General features: G+C 30.6%; 2 protein-coding genes across 3 annotated transcripts; both read left to right on the forward strand.

Moving 5' to 3' along the window:
• The first annotated feature begins 4,317 nt into the window (after positions 1–4,317).
• Positions 4,318–7,667, forward strand: LOC137829603 (uncharacterized). Of its 2 annotated transcripts, none has more exons than XM_068636449.1 (4): positions 4,318–4,793; positions 5,531–5,985; positions 6,606–6,861; positions 7,226–7,667. In XM_068636449.1, the coding sequence occupies exons 1-4, from the start codon at positions 4,433–4,435 to the stop codon at positions 7,351–7,353; spliced, it is 1,200 nt and encodes a 399-aa protein (XP_068492550.1). In that variant the 5' UTR covers positions 4,318–4,432; the 3' UTR covers positions 7,354–7,667. The 2 variants fall into 2 exon arrangements, with proteins under 2 accessions (XP_068492550.1, XP_068492549.1); XM_068636448.1 differs by having other exon boundaries at positions 4,324–4,793; positions 5,519–5,985.
• A 3,514-nt stretch (positions 7,668–11,181) lies between these two features.
• On the forward strand, positions 11,182–12,057 carry LOC137829350 (uncharacterized). The gene has a single exon (XM_068636159.1). The coding sequence runs from the start codon at positions 11,182–11,184 to the stop codon at positions 12,055–12,057; it is 876 nt and encodes a 291-aa protein (XP_068492260.1).
• Positions 12,058–12,197: the final 140 nt, after the last annotated feature.

Here is a 12,197-nt window from a genome sequence, read left to right on the forward strand (position 1 = left end):
AAATTCATTTTAATTTTTTTAATTAAAAATATTTTCATTTGACAATGATAATAATAATTGTAAAACATTATTAATGATATTCTATAGATATTACGGTTAAATAAATCATTTAATACTTTAATATAAACGTTAATTAGAAAATCTCTTTAATAAACTCCGAACAAACTTAAAGTTTAAGTCTATTTTGAACCATAATAGATAACATGTACATTTTAGGACACAAGCACCAATAAATAAAAAAGAGAGAACATATTTGGCAAAAATTAGTTAATATGCCTAAGTTTTGATGAAAATTTTCTACTTTTTTCTAAGATATTTATATAAGATTATTTTAATTTTTTTTTCAAACCTTTATTAGGTTTAAAACTTTCTCTCTTATTTGGAAGATATTTATATAAGATCATCTCAAAACTTCTTTCTAATAGATTGAAACATGTCCTACCAAATGTTATATACATATCTTAGTCGACTTTTAGGGTGAGTAGAAATATGTTAGATAATACGATTGTAGTAAATGAAGTCTTAGAGGATATAAAACATAAAGGAAAATGTGTCTTTTTATGAAGGTTAACTATGAGAAAGTATATGATGTCAACTAAGACTTCTTATGTTATAGAATAAAGAAGTTGTATTCGCATAAGGTGGATAACCTAGATAAAAGGGTATTTGGAATCAATGTTAAAATATTAATCATTGTTAATGAGAGTTCTACAAAGGAGTTCACACCTACAAAAGGGTTAAGACATGAGGCTCAATAACATCCTTTTTATTTTTAATTGTTGTAGAAGGATTAATAGGATTTGTTAGACAAGTAATGCAAAACAAACTTCTACAATAAGTGAAAGTAGAGAAGAACGAAGTTATGGTTAGCATGCTACAATTTGCAAATCATACTTTATTTTTTAGTGATGCAACCATGAAAAATATTATAGTCATAAAATGCATTTTGAGAATTTTTGAACTAACATCATCACCTAAAGTAAATTTTTCTAAAAGTAACTATGAAGGGTTGGAACAAATAGTCAACTATTGGATAAATGAGTCATCCCCTTGAACTGTAGGCGCATGATAATCTCATTTATTTACTTGGGAATCTTGGTTGGGGACAACCTTAGAAAATACTTGAGGTGGAAAATAGTTTTGGAGAAGGTATGAAAAATAGTCTAAGATGAGAAAGGAGTAAGCGCTTCTTTGTTGGTAGAGTATGTCTAATTAAACTTTGTCTCTCTTTTACCTATCTTTTTTAAGCTTCCTAATTGTGTGGAGAAGGAGATAATGAAAATCCAAAGAAAAGTCCTATGTGATGAAATAGTGAAGGGAGGAAGATTCCATGGATGAAATGAGATATATTAAGCAAGTCAAAAGAAGATGAAGGTGTAGGGGTTAAGGATATACAATTATTTAACAATGCCCTTTTGGTCAAATAGAAATGGAGACTAGCAAAAAAAAAAAAAAAAAAAATAATTGTGGAAGGAGGTTTTGGTTTGGCTCAGTTTAAGTTACAAAAGAGTATCTAAGTATGATTTTTGGTGGTGGAGGGATCTTAGAAAGGTGTGTAGAGCATACATGTAAAAGAAATGGTTTGATACAAATGTGAAATGAAAGGTTAGAAGAGACATCTATATTAAGTTTTGGGAAAAAAAAGTGAATTACATAAGTGAAATAGGAGACATTGAGCAAGTCAAAAGAAGAGGGAAATGTAGGAATTAAGGATATACAATTATTTAAAGATGTAATTTTGGTCAAATAGAAATGGAGACTAGGAAAAAAAAAATAAAGACGGCAGAAGGGGGTTTTGGAGGCTAAATACATATATTTGCTCCTTTTAAATGATAAAAAAATATTTAAGTATGATTATTAATAGTGGAGGGATCTTAGAAAGATGTGTAGGACAAACATGTAGAAGAAATTGTTTGATACAAACGTGGAATGGAAGGTTAGAAGAGACACTGATATTAAGTTTTAGGAGGATAAGTGGATTGAAGAGGAAATGTTCAAGAAAAAGGTTTCCCGAGATATGTGGTAATTTGTAATCAAAGAAGACAACAACTGAGGGGTTAGGTAAATGAAATATTGACTCTTGGAAATTGACGCTAAGGTGGAGAAAGGAATGATTTGATTGGAAACTGCCCAAATTAGTCTGCATGATGAATCAACTATAAATAAAATCTCTGAGACAAATAGGTGATGATATGTGAGTTTGGAAGGGAAATGATTTGAATAGGTATATCATAAAATGAACATATCTTATATTAAAAGATAGTATAAAGAGGAGGATTCAAATTTGTTCATCATGATTTGAAGGAAACACAATCAACATCTCACTTTGCATGGGAAGTACTACTAAACAAAGTAACAACAAAAGACAATTTAAATATGAGAGAGATTCAAATATCATGTTTGCTATGCGTCTTATGGGGAAGTTGAGGAATCATTGAGTCACTTATTGTTTACATGTAAGACATTTTATTAAGCTTGAAATCTTTGTCATAAATGAATGGATATAAATACTTTACTTATAATAAACCTAAGAAAAAAATTAATGCCAATTCTATGTATTCAAATTGAACTACAAATAAAACAAGTTTAGAGAAATAGATATTGATTATAGAAAACATATGAAACTAGAGAAATATAATTATTTTTTTCATAGAAAAGCTAATTTAACTCTTTGATCTCATTTAGAAAACTTGTAGAAAGAGATTGCATGTTTACATAAAATATGGAGTGATAAATGTTCATAAACATAAAAATTCATTATTTTTCAATCTCATGTAAAGTTTGTTTTCATTCATTTTGATATTTGGATAGAAAGAACTAGAAATTAGTTGATACTAGATAATTAACACAATTTGTATGGTTCTTAAATTCATTGTGAGTTATGTACTAATTAAAAAATTAATAATATTAACACATCACAAACATGAAAATTCATAATTTTTTTAAATGTTTTATTTATTATCATTCATTTTGATAGTCAGATAAAATGAACGAATAATTAATTAATACTAAATAATTAGCGTTTTTTATGTACGGACTTCTTACTTGATGATTATAAATTATGTGCTAATTAAGGAGTTACTAATATTAACCTATGTATTTGACTTTAAATATTTTGTTTCTTCATGATTTAAAATAGGAAAAATATCCTCAACATTTTTACTCTCGTTTCTTTCATTGACATGTTTTTGAAGAAATAGTTAATAGTAAATGTCCTATAAAAATGTTCCTTAATCCCCAAACCTTAATAATAATAAATAAACAAATGAATAATTAATTAATGTAAAGAATGTTTTCTTTAAAACGTGGCATTCAATATATCTCGATTTAATTTACTATCACTAAATAATTTCATGATTCTTTAAACACTGTTCAATTTAAAATATACATTTTTAGATTTGCAAAAGAAAAACTTCACATATATCATAAATTTGTATATATAAAATTCAATGTTCAATCACTAAAAGAAATAAGAGGAATCAAGACTATATAAATAAATTTATCAACGAATTTTTAATGCCATGAAACAACAATTTAACCTTTTGTATATTAAAAAACTGGCATACAAGAAAAAAAAAAGTATCAAAAGGAATTTTTTTGACTAAATATTCATATTTTAGATTTTAGAAGTGTAATGTTAGAAGTGATTATTAAATATTTATATATTTGACTAAATATTCATATTTTAAAAAAATAAATAAAAAATGTGTCTTTTATTAAAATTTTAATTTTTTTTACAATTAAATGTTATCATATTTTAAATATATGAAAACCCTTAACTTTTTTTCTGAACTTGATCTACTAATGTCTCGAAGTCTTAGACTAATCTAACTCGGTTAAGAAGTAAGTAAACTTCCATCACAAACAATTTGGTCAAGAATCAATTTTTTTTAAAATTCTAACAGAAAAACTTAATTATTAGTTTGAAATAAATAAATAAATTTAATGATATATACCCTTAATTAGTTTGAAATAAATAAATGATTTCATCATTTGGATGAAGGTGACTGATTCGGTCAACGATAATTTACCATGTTAGTTTCTTAAATTAATAATTAATTTATTTTAAAATTGTAAAAATTGTGCAATCGAAAATTAAATTCTTCAAGCAACGGTTATTTTATATTGATTTTAGTCAATAGGATTGTGAAACTATAAAATAAGAATTAAAATAACTAAGATTTAATATATATATTTTTTTGACTGTACTAAAATCTGTTATATTAATGGTAATGATATACAAATATGGAAAGGAGCGGGAAGCACGTGACGCACGTGATGCCAAAGTTATAACAGCACGTTTTTTTTTTTTTTTTTTTTCTTTTGAACACTTGCACACTGAACCAACCAACGCGTTCTCTTAGGTTTGTGATTATCAGTGACTGATAAACTTTGTTGAACAATTCACGGCGTTTAGATTTCCCTTTTCTGAATGTGGCACCTTCTCTTGGTCGTTGCGGTGGCTGGATCCACTGGTTTCGCCACCAAACGCTTCCTTAGTAATCACAGGAACGCCGGTGAGGTTGAAAACGCCAATATCGACGATCCAAGTTCTTTTACCTTTGCCACTTCCGAAAGCACTTCTCAGCGTGATGGAGTCTTTACGTTTTCCAGCTCACAACAGGGTGGACCTAAGAGTAGAAGATCCCGAGCCTCCAAGATCAGAGTTAGGGCTCCGAAGGTTGAGGTGCGACCGGAGCAGATGAACGGTGGAAGGAGATTACGCTTTCACTTGAAGAAGAGGGAAATTGCAAAAAATGTAGCTGCGAAGGCTCCGTTTCCTTGTTGCAAAGGTTAGATTTGTGTTTTACTAATTTATAGGTCCGTGAGAATGGTAGTTTTGTTGTATTTTGTGTACAGCGTAATTGAGGTTTTGAAGGTGTTGGTGTATAGAGGTCATAATGTTTTATCGTTAATGAAATTTGATTGAAAATTAAGGCCTCTGTGTATGATTTTTAAATAGGGAAAATTTGTTTGTGAAATTTCAGAGGGTTAATGATGTTGTATTTTGACATTAGAAATTACATGCATGAACGAAATGGCTGTTTTCCATGGAATCATTTCACAGATGGCAGAGATCATTGAATTGGCTGCACCTATGATTATGCATGATATGTGTGGTAGCAGTTTGGTCCCAATTTTTAGTGTTGCGGGAAATTGCAGAAAAATGCGGTGGAATTGGGATTGCGAGATCATGTTGTCTCCAAAAATCTTTGTGGCGAAAATTGTATTTGCGGACCATTTTTTAGAACCAGGATTCTTAATGTTAAGAACTTTTTAAAAGCATAATCTCTTCATTATTTTGTTGTTTCTTTGTTATATTGGTGCAACTGTTTTTTGGTTGTGTTGTTGGATCTGTTCAATCTGCTTGTGTGCCTTTTTTGCTTTATGGTAGATGACTAATTGGTTTAAAAAATAATTTTCTTTATTTTTTTTAAGATTTTTGAACCTTGTAATGAGGTATTTTACTTTTAAAGCATGAATCTTCTTGTTCTTAATCGGTGGAAATTGAGTTTAGCTTCTCCTTCAGATAACTCCTTGTTTGATTGGGGACTTTTCCTTGGCATCATGTATATGATGTTTGCTGGAAAAGCTGATATCAACAAGCTGAACAAGACCTTGAACGAGACAGCTAATCTCGTTCAGGAACTGAAATCTGAGGTCAACAAAAGAAAATCGTCATGTGATCTTCAAAATTTGGATTCTGTTGGCAATGGTGCTAGGAATTCTTCCAAAATCAGAGGCAGGAATGTAGCAATGCACAATAATACAAACAGTGAGCTCAGAGATACTGATCTCAAAATTTGGAGTCCTGCTGTAAATGATTGTGGTGAATGTGGGAGTAGTGCTCTGACTGAAGAACCAGAACCGCAGGTTCTGGAAATGGATCAACTGGAAGCAGAACTTGAGTTTGAACTCCAAAAGCTTTCTGGGTGTACTACTGGCGCCCCTTGCTATGAAGAAACAAAGCCATGCTTAGATGAGGTGAACTTCTGGGGAGCATTCTTACTTTTGTTGTCTCACACTCATAATATATTAAATGTGCATCTATGTAGTGAGCAGAGTGCTGATAGTTATGTGTGTTGTCATTCTACGGTGCAACTTTTTCCTTCTCTATTTTCTTTTTTCATCACCCCGAGCAATGGTGGCTTTCTTTCTCCTGCTCTGGACTCTTTTCTGAGAAATCTGTTTATTAACCATTCAAACTGTATATTTGCTCCCATTCCTCTTGTATCAGCTTTGTCAATAAACTTCTTTGCACCATTGTTTAGTAGAGACAGCAGTATAAACTCAAATTGCATTTCAATGTTGTTTTTCTGAAGATAATTTAATCAATTTATTTTTTGCCATCCGATGTGTGTATTGTGTTGATGCAGGAGAACTAGGGGAAGCATTCTCTGATGACTGTGACCTAACTTATATTTAATAGGAGAAACATGCTTTTAGACTGTCTAAATTTAGTTATTTCTCGCCACTTCCCTCTGCAGCTTGAAGGAGAAAACCACTAGCATTGTAGTCCATTTTTTTCCATATCTAATTATACATGGTCGAGCAACATTTTTTTCTTCATGATTTCAGTGTTTAATCAATGAAATTCGGTGCAGTTTGAAGCTCCAGGTGAAGGCTATCATGGAACAGATGACCAGAATTTTAATTATTCTGAATCTCATGGAGTGTCCGCTTCTGAACTGCATCAGAAATTAAGCCACTTACTGATAAAGCAGCAAGAAAATCAGATCATGGAGCTAGAATCTGAACTGCACCAAGCTCAATCAAATCTGCATGAGAAGGAAGCTGAACTCCAGGCACTGAAGAATTGTGTCAAACACCTTACTGAGCTCTCGCTATCTACAGTTTCAGGCATGATCAAATCTAGAATAATTACACACGCTCTCATAGACTTGCTATTTGTCATTAGATAACATTTTGGTGGTTCCTTTGGAACTATTTTTAAGTATTTTGATGGTCCAACACTCAATGAAGCACCAATTGTTTCACAAGAGAGTAACTAAATTCAGAAGACTAGTCTATTAGGTAGAAGAACCTCAATATTTAAGTATCACATCATGTAGTTCGTTCTATTTGACAAGTCTGCAAGTATTCTTTTCCTTGTAACTATTATTGATAATTTTATTCCAAGACCATCTTTTATTCAAATTCATTTTGCGTAACTAGGTTTCATTAGTGGAACCTGTCTCTCTAACACTACTACATTTTTTCTCAGATGATGAAACTCAAGCTCTCAGTGATCCAAAGGGAGCAAGCGATTGTGGCAACAATAACATAGACTTTGAGTCGAAGCATTCAGTTGTTGGGACGAAAAGACCTCTTGATTCTGAATCTTGGTCGTGATACATGTGAAACGACACTGATCTCTGTAGGAATACAATTGTACAAGGTATATAAATTTTGTATCTGTAGTCGGATTAAATGGTAAATCAGTTCACAACTCTCATCCTTAGTATAACCTAGTTATAATGCCTTATGTTGTATAAATTGTTTAGGTAGATATGATTATAAAATACAGCAACTCGGTACTCAGATACCGAAATGTTCCATTAGCATCAAGTTCTCCCCGTATTAATTTTTAATACATGTAACTTGCTGAGCAGCCCATGTTAGTGCTGTATAGTATATTATACAAAGTAGGAGATCTGATTATTTTATATTTTGTCGTCTACTTTTTGGAGCCAAACTCTGAGTGATTCCAGACTGATTTGGTTGGGGACCATTTGATTTGTGTTTATGGTCAAGCTATATTTATGAGTAGCAGAAGGAGAAAAGGGTGTTTCATTCAGCCTTTTGTTTGACTTTTGGTTCTCTTGTTGGGAAATTGTGGGTCAGCCCACTTTCTAGAGTCTTGTCACTGAAAAATAGGATTGCACTCACCACACTTCAAAGTCTAACAAGGTGAGGATTGGAAAATGGAAAGAAGCACAGCGCTATCAGCGGAATCTGTGCTTCATTGCCCATCGTGGTGGGGTTTCACTTTTTTGGAGACTCCTTTCTTTCTATTTTTCTCTCTTTGTTCCGTGAAGTGATGACAATTTCTTGGAAAGTGTAAACTAGCAGAATGAATAATTGTCCAAAACAAATAATGAAAGATTTTCTTATATGGTTGATACTAGTTCAAATCAAGTTGACCTAAATTTAGTTGTATTAAAAAATATATCAAAATATGGGAATCCATATTCAAATAATTATCTCTTACGTGAGCAAAAATAATGTCATTGCTTTGATACGATTCATGTGTGTCATATTCTTAACGCACATATTCTTAACTTAACATGTTAAAACTTAAAATTTAATCTAATAATATGAGGTTTGTAAATATTTATAACAATTTTTTGAAGGATATGTTACATGTTCAAATTCTATATATACATGTGCATGGTCGAAAACGTCTTAAATGCAAAACCCAAAATTGTAACAAGGAAATCAAGTTTTAGCAGACTGAAGCTTGGAAGTTATAATAAGAGGCACTGTTTTGGAGAATTCAATACACGCAAGCTTTGCTTTCAGTGGCTATTTGAACGCACAACAATTACGGACACCAGCAAACAGTTAAGTTGACGTGAATTGAAAAAAAGCTTGTCACTCTTCCTTCCCTGGAATTCCTCTGCTCCTGTGTATAGGTTTTGGAATTAACTGAGAATGATGAACAACGTGGGGCAGGAATATGTCAATGTCTAAATAATTTTATGAATGATGAAATTGATTTGGTGAAGAAGAACATTCAAATGACTGAACACCCACTTTCTCCATGGATTTTCTTCCTTCTTTTTCCTTCCATGCGGGCTCATTATTTGAGGTCAAATCAATCTTTTTAGTGTTTATACATGTCTTAACCATAACAATAATTATAAAATATCCTAACAATATTCTTTTCAAGGTATTCTGGGACATAATACAATCAAATTCTCCCAACGACACTGTTTTAGAAGTATGTTTGGAATGTTAAATTTAAATTAAAAAAAAACAAGGTTATTCTTTTTTATAGATCACTTGTTAAACGGGAATAATTTCAATGCTATTTTATTTATGTTCTCGATTGTATCAAAGCTACATTAGATATTGTTAAAGTAAAATTATACCGTTATAGTAATTTAATCAAGTTAAAAGAGATCTGTCTTTAATTAAAAATACATAAAGTATATAGAAATTAACATTCATCATCGTCTTCTTTCTTATATGAAATCCAATTACTTAAAAAACTCTTAAAAGTAAATTTATAAACATTATTTTTCGTTTGAATTTATACAAATTATACTATTCAGGAAAACTAATTTAAATTCAGGAAAACTAATTTAAAGGCAACAATAGAATTAGTTCGTCATCTCTCTCTCTAATTATTAGTAAAAACACATTCTAATTATTAGTGAAAACACATGTACCTACAAATATGCGTATCTTTTTTTTTTCTTATGATAAAAAAACAAATTTATTATAATAATAATTAAAATAAAAATATTAAACTTATAAAAATAATGTTTATAAAATGTAACTAAAAAATAAATAAATTTTATAATTTGATCGTAGATAGTTATTTTATTGTGGATGGTTAATTAAGTTTGAAAAGCAGTTACATAAACAAGTAAAATAGTAAGGATTTAAGCACTATATAAAAGAAAATAAGAAGGAAAACCTTCTTATTAATGTTGATTATAATTAAAAATGATAATAATGATTAAAATAAAATTATTATGAAAAAATTAAAAAATAAATATTTTTGTTAGTTTTATTAGGTTATAATTATATAATATTTAAGGATAACTAATATTTATTATAGGTAGTTTTTATAAATAATAAAATTATTAAAAAGACTTATATTGATAAAGATAAAATTAGTAAAGAATTGTGTACATTTAAAACAATTATAAAAACAAATTACAGATTAGTTTTATTATTTAATAAATTTTTAATATTTAATACTTTGACAGTTATTTTCACAATACTAATTTGTGAAATAATTTTTATTATTGGGTAAAATTATTTAACCTGGGATAAGGATGAATAACACATCATTTTTGAACGAGATCTATTCTGTAGAAATGTCTTGAAAAAAAAATAAATCCTAAAACTGATGACACGTGTTCTCTTAAAGTATTATATATGATATATGTTTTAAATATAAATATTTCATTAACATCTCATATTCTTTTACTTCCTTTTATTAGTCAAATTATTAATTATATTTAAGTTTTTCCCTTTTTTATGATATTCTATATATATAAACATATATAAAAACAGATGTATGTTTTATTAATCATATTATCCATATATATGTTTTGGAAAATGACTAAAAAATGTACTTGTTTCTTAAACTAAAATGTATATTTTTTAAACTACATAATTGCATAAATTGTATTTGGAATTGTACTTTCAAATACAACTTTTAGAATTTTTTAATTGTATTAAAAAAACAGTCTTGCATAACACAACTTTATCAAATTATTATTATTTTGTATAAATTTAGAAGTCATAATAAAAAAAATATTAAAATTCTAAATTTTTAAAAATTTAAAACAATAGTACTTGCAAACACAACTTTAAAAGATTTTTAATTTTTTTTTATTATTTGAGTTGAACTCATAATTATAAACATTGTATTTTTTTTCAGTGTAAATTAAAGTTGCAATTTCTTTTAAATAAATTGGTCACACATTACTTGTACTTAATCAATTTTATTTTGCAATTGTGAATTTACATGACAGAAATGAAATACAATTCTTAAATTATAAAAACTTAAATAAAAATGAAAGTTGGGATTAATTAAGACTTTTAAAGATCAGAATAAACTAAATACATCTTTACAATCACAAACTAAACTCAAACAATTAAAAAACATAAACTATAAAGGAGAACCTTACATTCCAAATATCATCAAAACTCATCCATCAATGGGATAAGATCAAAATCAAATTTACTTGGAAACAAACAAATTTGTAAAAAATAGAGTTTTTTTAACCAGAAAGAGAAGCTATGGCAGAGCATAAAAGTCAAGTGTACCAAATTTGAGAAAGAGTAGAGTAAAAGAAAGAGATATATCTAATACTTACACTACTATCTTCTTACCCTCTTTAAGCTTTTCTCCGCCACCAAAAATACAAAAAACAAAGAACACAAGAGTAAGACACAGAGCAGAGTGTTTGGTTGCTGAAGAGAGACCAACAGAGCAACATGAAGCTACATACCAAACCCATTTCAAGTCCGGGTCGAACCGATAAGTTTCCACCACCGTTGATGAGATTTTTGAGAAACAATGCCGGAAGCAGAAGCAGAGGAAGGTCGAGATCCACCACCACCATTTTTCTAAGGAAGAAGAACACCGCCATTGAAACCCAAGAACCCTCTTCCCCAAAAGTCACGTGCATGGGCCAAGTCCGTGTTAAACGCTCCGCCGCCAAAAGGGTACCCATCGCCACCGAAGGAGCTCCGACCAATTGCCGGTGCAGTTGGTGGGTCCCGCGTGCCCTGCTTTTCAACCGTTTAGCAAAACCCGGTTTTTGTTTCCCCTTTCAGTGCAAACGAGTTTGGCCCAATTGGGGATTCTCTAGAAGAAACAAAAGGGATTCTAAAGTCACCGAAGCTTCGCCGAAAACAGAGCTGAATTTCATGGCAAGGTCTAACCCTAATTACGATGACTCAGAAAGTGAAAACAGAGCTACCCTAGGCGCTTTCGTTTCAAACACTACAACTGCCCCACCGAGGAACGCTTTGTTATTAATGCGCTGCAGATCCGCACCGTACAGTTATCCGAGAAGGATCTGGAACGAAGAGACAGAGGCTGAAAACAGAGTGCCCAATGAGAAAAACAGAGACCTGAAGTTTGAGGCGAAGTTGCGGTTCTTCAAAGAGCTTGAGGAGTCACTGAGAGAGAGGATAATGGAGTCAGAAAAAGCAAGGGAGGACTCCCACTCTGCACGTCCTTTGGTGCTAACAAGGTGCAAATCTGAACCAGCCAGAACCACGCAAAAACTCGACCCTGAGGTGAATGGTCTTTCGAACAAGACAACGTTGGGGTTCGGTCGTGCTATCTTTTCACATGGTTTGTGATTATTCAATTCTCATCTCTGTAACTCCGTTACTTGTTCTGTTTAGTGTTTTTTCCCCTTTTTCTGTTAATTTATTATCTTATTCTTGTCACTGAGTTGAATATAGTTATGACAATAACTTTGAGACCATTTATGGTGATA

This window comes from Phaseolus vulgaris, chromosome 7, assembly GCF_000499845.2.
Source record: "Phaseolus vulgaris cultivar G19833 chromosome 7, P. vulgaris v2.0, whole genome shotgun sequence".
NCBI classification, from domain to species: Eukaryota; Viridiplantae; Streptophyta; class Magnoliopsida; order Fabales; family Fabaceae; genus Phaseolus; species Phaseolus vulgaris.